General features: G+C 44.1%; 1 protein-coding gene across 1 annotated transcript; it reads left to right on the top strand.

Annotated features, from left to right (window-relative positions):
- On the top strand, window positions 1-15,872 carry ACBD3 (acyl-CoA binding domain containing 3). Its single transcript, XM_062489328.1, has 8 exons — window positions 1-259; window positions 7,323-7,464; window positions 8,508-8,648; window positions 9,381-9,539; window positions 10,980-11,154; window positions 13,650-13,842; window positions 14,497-14,781; window positions 15,644-15,872. Exons 1-8 carry the CDS (start codon window positions 1-3, stop codon window positions 15,853-15,855), a joined length of 1,566 nt encoding a protein of 521 aa, XP_062345312.1. The 3' UTR covers window positions 15,856-15,872.
- Window positions 15,873-16,273: the final 401 nt, after the last annotated feature.

The raw sequence follows: 16,273 nt of genomic DNA, 5'->3' as shown, positions 1-16,273 counted from the left end.
ATGGCGGCGGTGCTGAACTCGGACCGGCTCGAGGTGTCGGTGGACGGGCTGACGCTGAGCCCCAACGCCGAGGTGCCGCCCTGCGAAGCGCGGCCGGCGCAGGGCGAGCCGGCGGCGGGGCGGGTCCGAGCGGGCCCCGGCTCCCCGGGCGCGGCGGAGGCCGGCGGAGAGGCGGCGGAGGAGGCGGCGCTGAGCCTGGAGCGGCGCTGGGGCTTCGCGCTGGAGGAGCTCTACGGGCTGGCGCTGCGCTTCTTCAAAGGTGAGCCCGGCCCGGCCCGGCCCGGCCCGCACCGCCTTTCCTCGGAACCGGGGCAGCCACCGGCACCGGGGAGCCCCGGGCGGCATCGCCCGCCGCCGGCTGCGGGGCTCAGGCGGAGCCCCGGGGAGCGGCCCCAGGAGGGCTCGGTGTGCCGAGGCGAGCAGGGTGTCCCCGCGGGATGGGCTTTTCCTGGTGCCGGCCGTGAGCCGGGGCGAGGGGCGGGAGCAGAGACTGCCCCGGGCTGCGGTGTGGCACTGCCCGGGGTATGCAGCACCCCGCCTGAGACCGGAGCGAGAGCTGCGCGCCGGTGGCACGGGAAGGGGAGAGCTCGCAGGGAAGGGGGGAGCTCGCAGGGAAGGGGGGAGCTCGCAGGGAAGGGGAGAGCTCGCAGGGAAGGGCGAGGAGCGCTGGCCGTGAGCGGTGCCGTTCCTGCTGGCAGCCCGGGTCCTGGAGAGAGCTGCCGGGCCCTCTCCTCAGCCTGCAGCTCCAGGGCTGGCTTCGCTGCTTCTGGAAGGGAGGACACGGTCTTGAGCTGTGCCGGGGGAGGTTTAGGTTGGACATGACGAAGACTTTCTACACGGAAGGGGTGATTGGACGTTGGAATGGGCTGCTAAGGGATGTGCTGGAGTCGCCATCCTTGGAGGTGTTTAAGGAAAGACTGGACTTGGCACTCAGTGCCATGCTCTGGTGGACACGGTGGTGTTCGGTCATAAGTTGGACTCGATGGTCTCAGAGGTCTTTTCCAACTGGAAGATCCAATGTAATTGATCCTGTGATTCTGTGTTCTGCCGTGACCCCAGCAGGCAGCTATGAAATACCTAGGGTGTAGACCTGGAGTGTTTTTGCTGGGATCCCCTGCAGTCAGGTGTGCTTCTGTGCCAAGGTGGACATATCTTGCCACACTTGGTGTCCTCCAGAGGGAGAAGTGAGCTGTGGGGTTTTGAGGGAAGAGCTGTACTCACTACACTGAGCACATTTCAGCAATGTCATTCCTGTGGCTTTCAGGCAGGCACTGCTTCAGGTGGAGCAGGGAGTCCAGCCTCATGCCTGCACTAGGGAATACAGGCTCTGCACTTGGAAAGGTCAGTCTGGTGGCAATCAGTTGTTAGATGACCTCCCAGGGATGCTGCCTCTTCTAAGGGCAAGCACTGCTGGCAGGTGGAAACGCTGTTGGAAGGACAAAGTTGTCTTTCTTCACATTAACTGACCTGTACCTGGTAGTTGTTAGGAGCATGTAAGGCACTAAACAGTTTTCTTTAGTCATGGTTCTTTGACTCTGTTCTGATGCCCTTCCACAAAGTAGTTATTTTGTTAGCATGCTAATATGCAGAGGTGTTATTTATTTTTAAGCTGTAGAAGAAACATAAAGGATCATAAGATCTTACTTTTTTTTCCTCCTGTATCAGAGGTTATCAGGGGAAGCATTGTATTTAATGTCTCTTTCTTCCTTCTGTAAAAGAAGTTGCTTGAAAGAGTTCTGGTTGTGTTTAAAGATGCAGAAAAAAATGTCTCTGCACTAGCAAATTCCTTGTCTTGGTCAGGTATGGTCTTCTATCTTGGGTAGAATATTCTACAGAAACCTGTTTTTACAGTGTAAAGTGTATTTACAGCGTGAACTTGTGTTTGCAGTGCTGAAGTTACATGCTGTGAATGACTTTATCTATATGGTTGCTATGTAGCAATAACCTATATCTATTATATCACGTTTTAACAGTATTAATATCCTGGCTTTATCTCCTCTCTTGTGATGAAGTCTCTGGGGTGTTACTTGTGTGTAGCTTCCAATTCCTTGCCTTGTGCTGTCTTAGCTATTTGTTGTTGTTGCTGTTCTTTTTAATCAAAACTTATTATCAACATGTTTCAGCTTACTCCTGCTCCTTTCTTAAGCCTTCTGCAATAGTTTGTAACTCATGGTTGTGCTCGCAAGATGATAATTTTCCCCATTCAATTGTATTGTCAGTCTTTCCGGTGAAAACCTTGTTTTACTATCCTTGGGGCTGGAATAACTCACACCAAGTCATTGCACATCATTTCATCTGTAGATTTTTCCTAAAAGTAACGTAACACAAAGATCTTTATTTATAGATCTGATGGGGAGCTACAGAAGCTTGTAATACTTGGGTTACTGATTCTGCCAGTTTGTTCTATATCTTCACAGCTCCAAAAATAAATGGTCTCATTTCCAAATTATTTTCATGCTGTCAGATTGTGGGAGTGGGCACACATTTGCTCCTGTGCATGCCAAGGAGCAAATGGGGATTCCTCCTGCACTTCAAGAGGCAGCAGATCTGTCTGAAGGGTGGCCCATGTTAAGAGGTCAGTGCTGAGACCTCATTTCTGGCCATTCTTCTAAAAACTATGGTGATAGCTTAGCAGCTTTTTTTTCTGCTTCAGTGTACTGCCTGAGTTGTCCATAACTGTTGGTGTACTTTTGTCCAAGAGAAGTTTAATCTGATCAGAAGAGTTTGAATTTGCTTATTACAATGAATGCTAACACTTGTCAGTGGTGGCATATTGCAGGTAACAGAATTACTCAGAGAAAAGACAGGGCGAGAGTGTGTGTATAAACCACGTGCAAAACACAACAGAAACTAGACTAGGATATTAAAGAGACTCAGAAGCTACTTTATTCTGTCTCTGATAAAGACAAATCTAAAGCAGATCTAAAATGCTTGACCCTGGGTCACGTTAGTTGTCAAGCCTTAGGGCTGTGCAGGAGATGTGCACTTCTTTTTTTTTTTTTTTTTTTTTTTGTCTTTTTAGCATTCATAATGGCTTGTGCGGAGAGCTTTTCAGAATAAGAGAGGCATAGAAAATAGATGGTAACAGTGTTCCAGACCATTTTTCTGTGGGAAACAAGAGCCTTGTTTCCCTTATGCACTCTTTCCCTTCCTGCTCCGTTAAGCCTAGCGCAGGTCAAGTAGCAGTTTGGCTGCCATTAAGAATCTGCTCCACTGTGCTGGATGCAGTGTACAGCAGTTGTGTTACAGTCATTGTACATTTCTTGTTCTCTAGGACTGCCTGTAATTGTGAGCCCTGGGGCATCTGGCCCAGTAGAAGTGTCTCTGATGGGTTATTCTGCTTGCTGGGCTGGCATGAGACTTACACCATTGAAGGTAACCTGTTCAAGCTCTGTCCTGAAGTAGGAGAGGGTGGCTTGCAAAGCTCTGCCAGCAAATCTCTCCCAGGATCAGCCTGGCTTGGTTGTTTTCCACATCCTGTCATTGAAATACCATTGCACCCAACCTTCAATATATGACGGTCCCTGAAGTGTTCATGCACTGTCTAAAGTGATTTGCAGTGCAGCACATCTGAGCAGACAGTATACAAACCATATCATTTTGGTATCTAAAAGCTCTCCTGGAATGTTAAGTACTCTAATTTTCTTTGACTGCTCTAAGTTATTTCCTCTTATCCTAACAAGAATGCATCTTCAACCTCAGCAGAACATCATTCTCAATTAATAGTTTGACCTCTTTTTTGAGCACTGATTTGATGGAATGATTGTAATTCGTAAGTTAAGTAGGCTCTTGTTGTCAAGAATATAAAAACCCCTATAATGTACCTACATTTGTGAAGTTGAGCTTTGATCATGTTTAATTGGAAGGGCCAGTCAGTAATTCTGTTGATGCAGAACACACTTTCAGGAGGGGAGGATTAGGAGTGTAAGAGTGAACTGGGCTCTGCAGGCAGCAGTTCAGTCCTCGCACTTCTCAGTTTTGGTCTCGCTCATTAAAACATTGCAAATGAATAGAAAACAGCATATGTGACTTCTGCTTATTTAAAAGCTATGAGGTGAAAAATCACTCATCACAAATTGTTTTCTGGCTGCTTTTAGATGACTCAACTGAATGCTATCCCAGTGGAATTAGGCATTTGGAGTGGGTGCAGTAGGTGAAGTTGGAATGGAAGGTGCAGCATGGTGTGCTGCGTTTCTAAACGGGAAAAAAAATCCGAAGTTAGAGAGGAGTAACAGTGTCTTGCACAATGCTATCTCTTAATCATGTTTCTTAAATTTGCAGGCTTTTACGGATTCATGTCAATAATGCAGTGCCACACAGTGCCACAAGCCCCTCACATTACTAGAAACAGCTTCATCTTTCTGTTGTGGTTGAAAGCTGAGCGTCTTCCTGGCCTGGTTGGGTCAGGGATACACCAGTGGTATAGGGAAGGTTGTAGAGTTGCTGTATTACTGCTGTGCACGTCCTTTGGATTTCTCAGCGTGTTCCCTGGAGCTCTTTGATGTTGTGCCACTTCCCGACAGCTGTATGAGGTGTGTGGGTAATGCCTGCTTAAATGGCGCGTTCACGGATGCTTGGGTGCATTTGGCACTTCTACTTGTCTAGACACGCTAATGCTCTTTTTGGCATATTTGTCTCTGCGGATGAATTCAGGTCCTCTGGTTCAGTTAAACACCAACAATTCTTGATCTTTGGGGTGATTACGCAGTATGGTTAATGCTGTAGAGTTCAACTGCAGAATAGTTGGTATGAAACAACTACACTGTCTAACTGGCTGCAAGTGTTTGATAATTTGCTTCTAAGCTACATTATCTACAAGTCATTAGAAGCTTGTCTTGTATTTTTCTCCTCTTTTTCCTTCTCTAGCTTGTTTGTTGTTCTTCCCGTGGGTCACCATTCTTTGTAAATGCAGATTTTAGCTTCTCAGTAATTAGGGCATAAGGTCTGACTTCTCTGTTCTGTGAAAATCCAGATGTGCTGTGCATTGCATGGGAAATGAAGGTTTTTCCACTTTAACTCTCTTCAGGAGTGAGTTCAAATACTGATGGTATCTGGCTTAGGTAGCAGTTCAGTATAGCAAATAGCTGTGTGTTTTTCCAGACAGATGTATGTACACAGGTTGTGAAAAGTAAACTGTGCTAGGGACCCCCTTGAGAATCATACTTTTCCCAGAAGTCTGGCAAAAGTTCAGTGCAGTACCTTTGTCAATTGACTTGCTTTGTATCACACTGCCCCAGGATATTGAGTACTATTTCAAAGTATGTGCTGTTTATTGAGGCTAATGGAAGTGCTTGTTGCCTAATAAGTAAATTCTGAGTTGAGTGTAAAGTGTGAAGAGTTGAGGAAAAGCCAAAGGGGCTGAGAGCAGGAGTTGAAAGCTTACCAGAATGTGGTGATTGGCATCCCTTAAGGATCACAGACTTGGGGTGGGAAGGGACTGCTGGGGATTGTCGGGTTTAGCCCTTTTCAGTTCAGGCTTCATGGCACTGTCACTGTTTGGATTTTGAACATCTTCAATCATGGAGACTTAAAAACTTCTCAGGGCAGCCTGTTCAGTGCTCAAGCACTCTCAGTTAAAAAACAGCAGCATAAAAGTACCCCAAACAAACAACTTCAAGCAAACAAACAAAACGAAAACCCACAGAAATGCTTAAGTGGCATTTCCTATACTTTGGTGTGTGTCAGCTGCCTCTTGTCCTTTTATTGTATACACTGAGTAAACTCTGGTTCAGTTTTTACCTCCCCCCCCCTTTCCTACCCCACCAGATATTTTTGGAAGTAGATATTTTTGTGGAGAAAGGCTTCTGGGTTTGAAGCTGGCAGTTGTATTTGCTGCAAGGTTGCATGACACTGGGACCAAGAGCAAATACTTGAAATTCTGTAAGGGTGGTGTGGACTTCTAGGAATGGATAATAAGTAATTAAATATTTGCCTTCCTAATCATTTGATTGTGCCTCAAAACAAATGGCATGCATGTAGTAGTTCCATGTGATGTTTCAGTTGAGTAAGTCCAGCAATGTACTGAATTTTCTCTGTCAAAAATAGTGTCTTGCTGTGACCTGCAAGCACTTTCCCACTGGGATTGTTTCTGATTTCCAGAAGTATTTGTTCTGAGTTTCTTAATAAGCTGTAGTAGGGGTATTTTCCTTCCTCTCTCATTGTAAGATTAGCTTATTTTCCTATTAATAACTGTTCCCAAGTGTCAGCCAAGCAATTTTGCATTATGTGTCAGCCTGAAATTTAGGAGTGGACTGTTCAGTTTGGGGCTGTAAACAACTTGCTCCAAAGGAGAATGGGGAATGAGTGGCAGCCTTGTCTCCAGCTCCCAGTTACATGGAGAACATTGCAGTCATGAGAAGTGGCTCTTTTACCTCTGGTAGTATGTAGTAGTCATTTCTCCTTCCAAAAGGAAATGGTGCTTGTTTGTTTTCCTGTTCAAGAAAAATGTCTTTTTCTTTTTGAGCAGTGTAGTCACATGCAGTAATGCCTGTTTATTTGATTTGTTTTGACAATTTAAATGTGTTGAGGTAAGTCCTAGCTGACTAATTCATATATCATTTTAAATCAATGCAAGGATCTTCTTACCAGTAAAAGCATGGTGGGGTCTAACTGGGAATGCTTCAGAAGATGTTCCTGTGGAGCCACTGGAACATGTTCAGGCTTATGTTGCCTTCTTATTGTCAGAGTTCACTCTGTGTTTGTGCTGATGGAGTCAGCTGCAAGGCTTTTCATTGTGAGGGGCTGTTCCAGCCTCCTTGGCCAAGGGCAGCAATTGCATTCCCTCAAGGAAAACTCTCCTTGACTCTTAATTTTTCCTCTCTGCAGTTCTCCTTGCCTTCAACCTTGGTTGCTCTGCTTTCATCAATGTGAAGAGCATGAAAGGAGAGCAATTTATAAAGTAAACGTCAGGTCGTTCTTTGTGGAAAATCTTTCCTAAGCACACTAGAGTAGACTTGGCAGACATTTGAATTCAGTTAAGTTTTTTAAATATTTTGGAGATGTAGATCCATATGGTGTGATGTTCAACAAATTAATGTAAATATTTATGTGATAACTGACTCTCTAAGACTGACTGTAGATAGTGGGATGCAAAGCATTCCACACTGAAGTTTTCATTAGCTGAAGTAGATGTGTTTTTTTTGTGGACAGATCTATATTTCATTTAAATAGAACTGACTTAATTTGTCTAATCTTTTGTGACTTGACTTTTTTTCTCTTTTTTTATGGTGGAAATGATGGTAATAGTTATGCAATATCCTCATTCATATTATGTGCTTAATTAATCACAACAGTGAACATTTCTTATTTTTTTTTCCCTACAGAAAAAGATGGCAAAGCTTTTCATCCAACATATGAAGAAAAACTCAAACTTGTGGCACTGCACAAGCAGGTTCTGCTGGGACCTTACAACCCTGACACTTGCCCTGAAGTTGGATTCTTTGATGTGCTGGGGAATGATAGAAGGTAAAAGGGCTGGTGCTTTTGTGGGTCTTAACTCTGCTTTTCCTGTGATAAGATAGCATCATCCAATTTCTACAAGTATATGGGTTATCTCAAGTGTCTTTGCTAGTGGAAAGTGAAAGTGGCCTCTTCAAATACATCTTAGAAGTATGAGTCACAGTTCAGTACAGGAACTAACAGAAGATTATTGTTTTCTTTTTTTTTCAACCACACTAGAAGCTGCTCTGCTGGCAGTCCAATTTCTTGTAGCAGTTTAAGATGCATTAATGTGCAGGCCCATGTTTCATCTGAACTCCACACCATGGTTACAGCAGGCCAAGCCTTTTGCCAGAGGTAGAAGCATTCACCACAGCTTGTCCTAGCACCAAAGATAATTTCTGAAGTCAGAAAATTAAAACCTGATGCATTCAAACTCTGAATAAATCTTTTATGAGACCTGGGAAGTCTCAGGTATGTCTCTTGTGTTGCTTGCAGCTCAGGCTGCACTTCTCATGTTCATTGTTGCTCTTTTTAGCGTTCTAGAGTGAAGACAATGTGCAACACAGCAGTGGCTTCTCTGAGGTGGACCCAGGGCACTGCTTTTGCACAAAAGGATGCAGCTTTTCTTGGGAAGAACCAGGCTATTTCTTTCAAATAACTGAAGTGCTGTAGTCAGTAGTCATTACTGTGTTTGTTCATTCAGGAAAATGTATACTTTTTTTTTTTCCACAAACTAGGATAGAAAGAGGTTAAAATATACTTCAGGTTCACTTGTAGCTGGGAAGCTTTTGGATGTAGTTCACAATTCAGTGTAGGGTTGATGGGATGTATGAAATTTCATGTAAGAGCTGAGTTATGTCTTTGAAAGACAGAAGAAAGGAAAACATTGTGTAGGCAGAAGAGAACATTGTGCTGTCTTTGGGAAGAAGTTGTTGGTTCTCTGAAACTGCAAATGATAATATTTAGTTCCTGGTCTTCCAATTTTTTTTTCTTTGCTGGGTTATCAGCGCTCGCTACTGGCTTGAAAAGAGTTGAGTCTGTTATTTCAGCTGAATTCTCTCTCTCAGGAAGGAATGGGCTGCCCTTGGAAATATGTCAAAGCAAAAAGCTATGACAGAATTTGTGAAGCTCCTGCATAGGTGCTGCCACTTGTTCTCAACGTATGTCACTTCACACAAGATAGAGAAAGAAGAGCAAGAAAAGAAAAGGTAATATTTGGGTGCTTTGGTGTTGGCATCTGTGGAGTGTATAACTCTTGGCCTGTGGACAGTATCACAGCTAGCTTAGTTTGGGGTTGTCTTGGGAAGGGAAATGCTTGAAGTGTAAGTGGCTGTGGTACCATTTGATCTCTTTAAGCCTTTTTACTTTGCCAGTCATGGGTGGTTGTTTAGGAGTTTAAAGACTTTGCTGATACTGTCATCTGCTTAAGAAGTGCTTTGCAAAATGTCTGTCCTGGTGTCTGTGGACTGAATATACAGACAATATGAAATTGTCAGTTTTAAACTTCTCTCCTGGTATGGGTTAGCAGCTTGACAAAGGCTGTCTTATTATTGCTTCTAGATATGATTATTAAACCATAGCATCCACATCATTATTGAACGTGTGGGAAAACTTGGAAGATGTATTTAAAGCTTCCAATTTTTTTCTGCTATACAGGTATCATAGTAGCAGGTTAGCATGAACATCAAATTGTAACAGAGAATTTACCTTTGTCATGCTGCTGAGTGCAGTAGAACTCTGCCATGTGTTTTTTTTTTTATGTGTCCTGTAAGACACTTCTCCAGGCCAATTTAAGTGTGAGGAAATACGCTGGATTTTGTCTGGAGGATACCAGACAGAAAGCCTCACTGGGCAGGCAAAAGGCAGGTTACAGCATGTTGAAAATAACTCATCCTAGGATTGTAGGAATGCTGAAATGGCTTATTGAGTGGATGTTGCAGAAGAGAAGAGGAAGAGCGAAGGCGGCGTGAAGAGGAGGAGCGGGAGCGGTTACAAAAGGAAGAAGAAAAACGTAGGCAAGAAGAGGAGGAGAGACTGAGAAGGGAGGAAGAGGAGAGGAGGAGAATAGAGGAGGAACGACTTCGGATGGAACAACAGAAGTGAGTAGTGGAAACAAACAACACTTAAAAGAAAATAACTGTCTTGCATTTGAGACAATTGTATGCTTGGAATAGACAGTTCTGATATATTTCATTGTTCCCATCACATCCAGATGTTCCCATCACAGCACAGATCTGGCTTTGCACATGTAATATTTAAGAGAATACTAAAGCTGTTTCACATCAGTCAGCAACTATTTTCCACCATAATAATGTCTTTGCAGGGGATGTCTCTGAAGTAGATCCTGTGCTTGCTATTTAATGGTTTTGAGAAAGGAGCACATAATTAAACCACAAGTTTTTCTGCTTTTTTAACATGGTGAAAGCCAGAGGAGTGTAAGAGACAGACATAAATTTATATATACACACTATAGAAAGTGTTTCACAGTGCTAAGTAGCAAGGAGTGTGGTATGCCTTGAAATTGATGGGTTTTTTCACATGAATGGGAGTTGTGTATTAAGTGGTCATAGCAGGTTACAGAGATAATAGTTTAGACAGAAAAGGAAAGGAATGTGGATACCAAGTATATCTAAACTGGTCATAGTTTGCTGAAAAGCAATAAATCCTGCTCTTTGGGATATTAGACCAGTCTAATACCGATGCTTTAGAATGTGGTTTTTGGGATGGAAGAAGAGTAAGAAGGAAAGAATTTTTCTTGCAATTGTGTGTTACTTCTTCCTTCCTCTGAAACATTGATAGCTGGTCACTGATGGACAAAACATGAGACAGGCCCTGGATCTGTCTTGTCATTTAGCCATATAATTTCTTAGTTCTTTAGAGAGAGAAGGAAAACAGCTTGTGCATATGTAACCCATGTGTTCCTCCTGAAGTTTCAACAGTTGAGTTTACTGGAGTTGAGATGCCCCATCTGACAGCTTTTTTTGTTTGTTTGTTTGTTTCTGAATTAGGCCACTGTCAGTCATGTTTTTGATATTTGTTTGCATACTGATCAGGAAAACTAAGATAGTTATGCAGTGTGTTTTTCTTAGATTCACCAAAATGCATTGGTGTGCTGTGCCACAGCAGGTTTATTCCTACCAATATTTACAGGAGATCTGCTGGAAGGATAGTTTCTGGAGAAAGCATATGTGGGCTTTTTCCTTTGCTTGTTTGAGAAATTTAGTCATGTGGGTTTTGTGTAGCACTACCTCTTTATCAGACTACATACTGAGATTTATGTAAGAGCTCTTGTTCTTTTAACACTTAATGTTTCCAAACACCAGGTAGTAAAATGTTGCTCCCTTCTTTATGTTCTCAGCATATTTTTAGGCAGAATTCCCATCTGCGTTAGCTCTGGGTTCTGATCCGCTACGTAGCTTTATTTAAATTGGGTTTCGCAGAATGGAGTTAAGTGATTTAAGTGGCCTCAGAGCCAGTTCAGTGCAGGGATCCCCCAGTGCCCCGAGCTGTTCTGAGGCCGTGCTGTGCTCCCGTGGCAGGCAGCAGATCATGGCAGCGCTGAACTCGCAGACGGCCGTGCAGTTCCAGCAGTACGCGGCCCAGCAGTATCCCGGCAACTACGAGCAGCAGCAGATCCTCATCCGGCAGCTCCAGGAGCAGCACTACCAGCAGTACATGCAGCAGCTCTACCAGGTCCAGCTCGCACAGCAGCAGGTATGGCTGGGAAACCTGGGCTTTGTGTCCCAGGCTGTCGCTGGGGAGGGAATGTGGGCTTTGTGACCCAGGCTGTCACTGAGATGCATTAATTCGTCTGCTGTTAGCTCCTTGAAAAGCTAGTAGCCACAGGGAGGGAGAGCTACCCTGCTGATGACTAATGCTGCTTCAGATTCAAATGCCAAAAGCCCTTTATTTATTTCATCTTTCGGAGTAGTTTTCTGAAGCGGCTGTTAATTAAGAAAACTCTAAGCAGTCTTTACTAATGACTTGGTTCAGTATTATTATTATTATTAGAGATGAAATGTGAACCACTCTGCTGCAGCATTGGTGATGTGTGTGTAATTTAATGACATTCCAGTGCATCTGAACATGAACAGACCTCTTCAGGTAACTCTCCTGAAGATCTGTGCAGAGCAGCAGGCTGTGGTCAGCCCCATGTGAGCATGCATATGCAGCACTGTAGGATCACTGCTGGGTTGGAGGTTGCTTCTCCCTGCCAGCCTGAGCACTGCTGACTTCTCTCTCCTTTTGCACCTATTGTCTGACTTCATCAAGTACTAATACCTGATGAAGTTGCTTGCCTGCAATAAGCTGCTCATGATTTGGGGGGGAGGACAGACTGTAGCTGCCAGCCTGAGGTCTGTTCTTGAACTAGAGACCTAAAGTTCAGTAACTAATTTCCTGTTAAGTCATTTGTACTTTGTGGAGGCAGATGCCCTCAGTAAAGAAATGTCCAAGGAAGGGAGCCATGTGAACCTCATGAAGTTCAACAAGTCCCCTGCAGTGGATCAAATCAGGCCACTCCCCAGGATCAGTACAGTCTTGGGAGTGAATGGGGTGAGAGCTGGAGTGGTGAGTGAAACTGGGTATGAGCTGGGTATGACTTCTGCAGCTCAGGAAGTCTGTTGTATCCTGGGATGCAGGAAAACAAAGTGCGGCCAGAAAGTTGAGGGAAAGAGGTGATTCTCCCCGTCTGCTCTGCTTTCATGACACCCCACCTGAAGTGCTGCATCCAGTTCTGGGGTCTCCAACATAAGAAGGGTGTGGACCTGTTGGAGTAAGTCCAGAGGAGGCCACAAAGATGCTCAGAGAGCTGGAGCACCGTCTGCTATGAAGGCAGGCTGAGAGAGCTGTGTCTGTGCAGCCTGGAGAAGAGAAGGCTCTGCAGAAACCTCACTCAGCCTTTCAGTACCTGAAGGGGGTTTAAAAGAAACATGAAGGGCCTGTAGTGACAGGACAAGGGGCGAAGGTTTTCATCTGCGAGAGTGTAGGTCTAGATTGAACATAAGGAAGACTTTTTTTTTTTCCTCCAGTGAGGGTGGTCAGACACTGGCACAGATTGCCCAGAGAAGCTGTGGAAGCTCCATCCCACAAAGTGTTCATAGACAGGTTTGATGGAACTTTGAGCAGCCCAGTCTAGTGGAAGGTGTCCATTCCCATGGCAGGGATTTGGAACTAGATGATCTTTATAGCTCCATTCTAAGCCAAACTGTGATGGAGCTGAAGTGGTGTAGGAGAGGCAGAGGCTTTCTGCCCTGTTATAATTACTTTTTGGACTTCCCTAGTATAGTTTCCATAACAGTTCTGCAGAATACTTAATTTGAATTCCCGTGAGTCAGCTGCAATGGGATCTGTTAAAAAATCTGTTAGGATCTGTTAATGCAGTTAGAAAGCAATCTTGGAAAGGCTGTGTGCAATAGTTTTGTAGAAAAGTTCACACCACCGTTCTCTCAGTGCACAAAGCTGCTGTAGTAGATAGTGAAATCTGGACATCATCTGTGCAATTGCTTGAATTTGAAATCTTAACTGGTATTTTTCTGTATTGTCTTCATATTCCTGCAGGATATCTATATTCCATTTGCTCATGAAAATCTAGTGATTATTAGGTTATCCTTTAAAGTGGCACTGTCACTTCTATCTTTTCCTTATCCCTACAAAAAAAGCCTGTGTTGTCTTTCTGGACTGATACTGAGGGACAGGGAGGTTGCTCAAGAGAGTTCTCTGTTTAACTCATAAATTGGCAAGTAGCTAATAGACCTTCGATAGTCAGCTCTTTTTAGACCTGGATGAGCTCAGGCTGGATGGAACCCTTCCAGCCAGCAAAAGGAGAAAAAAAAAACAGAAACAAAAAACATCCAACAGAAAACAAGGCACACTTCCAGATTTGATAGAAATGTTATAGGAATTAAAAACTTCCATCATTAAGTGCGAGAGTTTGTGTGTACCGTAATTAATTTGGAAGATGAAATTTTTTGTTCAGGTTGTATCCACCAGCCAAGAACCAAATGACTTCACATCCCTTGGGACTGAGCAGATGTGACTGGTTAATGTGTGCTGCTTCTGGTCTTTTGGGACAAGCCCTCTTGCAGGTTGAAGAGGGAAAATTTTTTTCTTTAAATTGTCTTTATACCTTCTGCTGGAAGGTGTAAAACTGGCACCTTGTGAGGGTTTGGTTGTACTTGACTTAAATTCTTAAATTCTTTTTGTTTTAGGCAGCCTTACAGAAGCAGCAGGATGCAGTGGTGGCAGCAACAGGGACACCACTGACTACTGCATCAAAGGTGAACACCCCTGCCCCGGGGGACACCCCATCCATCAATGGGCAGGCCAGTGCACATGCTGACAGCCCTGAAAAAGAGTTGGATCCTGAGGTTTTGGAAGAAGCACTGGAGAATGGACCAAAAGGTGGGATTAGCTGAACAGCAAAACCTTTCTTAGTATTCTGGTGTCTTAAGTAGGGTTACTGTGGTTCTTTGCTTGTCTTCATTTGGCTATGGAGAAGCTAAGTTTGATTCCTGGGGCTGCTGTCTCTTATGGGAAAGTAATATTGCATAGGCAAAGCTCAGCTTTGGGAGGGGAGGAAAAGAGGAAGCAGCAAAAACATTTCAGCAAAGCTAATGGGATCCAGAACCTTCTGTCACTGTTGACTTGAAGGAAAGGAGCATAAAAGTTCTAGCATAAAGCTGTTCTGGGCAGAAACATGCTCAGTTTTATTTGGACTGGGTCAGAGCTGTTTAAAGATCCTTCCAGTAAAGGGTTCTGTGCAATATAAATCTGTCACCTGTAGCAGTACATTTGCCTTCTGAGGCTTTTCTGCTTAAGCACTGTTGGTTCAAATGTGGTGAATGGGTGAACTGCTAGCATTTAGTAGTGTTATAACTAAATTTGCACTGTTTCATGCATATTTTCAGAGTTGAAACTTGCTTCTTCTGTTCAGAAAATATTGCCTGGAAGCAACTTTAATGCTTGGGGCCCTCAAGTGCTCCGAAGGCACACTTCTGTATGCAGCATAAATAATTGAAACAAGCCTTACTGGAATGTTTCCTCCCTTCTCTCCAGATTCTGTCCCAGTGATCGCTGCCCCATCCATGTGGACACGACCCCAGATAAAAGACTTCAAGGAAAAAATCCGTCAGGATGCAGACTCTGTGATCACAGTGGGCCGAGGAGAAGTGGTTACAGTCAGAGTACCAACTCATGAAGAGGGGTCTTACCTCTTTTGGGAGTTTGCTACAGACAATTATGACATTGGTTTTGGAGTGTATTTTGAATGGACAGACTCCCCTAATACTGCAGTCAGTGTGCATGTCAGCGAGTCCAGTGATGATGAGGAGGAAGAGGAAGGTAAGCGTGCTAATGTATGTAAACTGTCAGTTTAGTGTGAGGGAAACCCCCACTGATGGTCTTGTGTAATCTGCTTTCCCTGGCTTCCATCTGGCTGGAGTCATGTTTTCGATTTTTAATAGGAGCTGTAGTTCTGCAAGTAACTTCAGTTCCCTCCCTGGATCACAGGCAGGTTAAAGCAGCTGAGGCTGGGGAAATCATTTTTCTAAGTCAGCTATTCAGTAAACTGAACTAGAGTCTGTGCTGTAACAGAGCACAGTGGATCTACACTCTGAAACCTTAAGAAAAATCCTGTCCTGCTGGCCAGGAGATGTTTTTAGGGAGGAAGATTCCTTGAGGCTGCAGCAAAACAACAGCTTCAGAGACCAGGTCCTGATGGTGGCTGAGACACAGGTCACACAGCCTTTGCCTGTGGAGGAGTCTAGCATACTGTCACAAAAAAATGTTTTGAAATGAGCATGTGATTTGCTTGGAAGGAGCTGCCCTGACCTAGGAAGCAGTGGTATTCTGGGAATGACTACCAAGTAATCTGTGCTAGTCAGTATGTCACATCAGTGGCTGTCAGTGGTGGGTGATTGTCTTACTGAAAACTAGAGTTTGGTATCTCCACAAACTGACCTGGCTGTGCTGGGGAGATGGGTGTGGTGATTTTTAATATCAAACTGTTAAAATCATGATAAAGGGAGCTTGTTTGCTGTTCCTCCTTCTTCCGGGTGCTTCAGCCCCAGCCTTGGTATGAATCCCTGTGACTTCTCTCATTCCTAAACTAACAAAGAGGGCTTTGTGCCCTAGAGATTAGTCTGACTTTCTCTCATAAAGCATCCACCCATTTTCACTGACACCTCTTTTTTTTCCCTTGCAGAAAATACTAGCAGTGAAGAAAAAGCCAAAAAGAATGCCAACAAGCCTCAGCTAGATGAAATAGTGCCTGTGTACAGACGAGACTGTCACGAAGAAGTGTATGCTGGCAGCCACCAGTACCCAGGGAGAGGAGTTTATCTTCTTAAATTTGACAACTCCTACTCTCTATGGAGGTCAAAAACAGTTTACTACAGAGTTTATTACACTAGATAAAGGTGTGGCTGTCTGAGGCTGGGCTGTGCAGAAGATGTCATTTTATTTGGAATTTTCTTCAAGCATAATGGATCCTTTTGAGTCTGTGTTTCATCCTGTCTGTATCTGTATGGTTTGTGTGAATTTTTAACAAGTAGACACTGGGATCTTCCTGCTCCATGACACTAATGCATATTGCATTGGGCTTAACACAGGATCTCCCTAACCTTTTTGGGGATTGGAGTCGTTTGCTCCAGTGTTGAGGTCACATCAGTTGCACTTGTTAAAGCCTCATGAAACAGGGGGAGGGAGTTGCTGGCTCACTGGCTGGGCGATCTGATGTTTCCAGGTCTGGATGCCTTGAATAACTTGTTGATGGTTAATTTAAAGGTCCCATCAGTAACTGGTAGATTTGGATGCAGTTTGCTGTGTAGCAAGT

The sequence above is a fragment of the Cinclus cinclus genome, chromosome 3 (assembly GCF_963662255.1).
Source record: "Cinclus cinclus chromosome 3, bCinCin1.1, whole genome shotgun sequence".
NCBI lineage: Eukaryota > Metazoa > Chordata > Aves > Passeriformes > Cinclidae > Cinclus > Cinclus cinclus.
The sequence above is the reverse complement of the archived record's forward strand: the minus strand, read 5'-3'. Positions and strand labels throughout refer to the sequence as shown.

Coding starts and splice junctions, on each gene's coding strand:
- ACBD3 (XM_062489328.1), top strand. CDS start 1: ATGGCGGCGGTGCTGAACTCGGACCGGCTCGAGGTGTCGGTGGACGGG. Junction 7,465..8,507: donor GTGCTGGGGAATGATAGAAG/GTAAAAGGGCTG, acceptor TCTCTCTCTCAG/GAAGGAATGGGCTGCCCTTG. Junction 11,155..13,649: donor TCCAGCTCGCACAGCAGCAG/GTATGGCTGGGA, acceptor TTTTTGTTTTAG/GCAGCCTTACAGAAGCAGCA.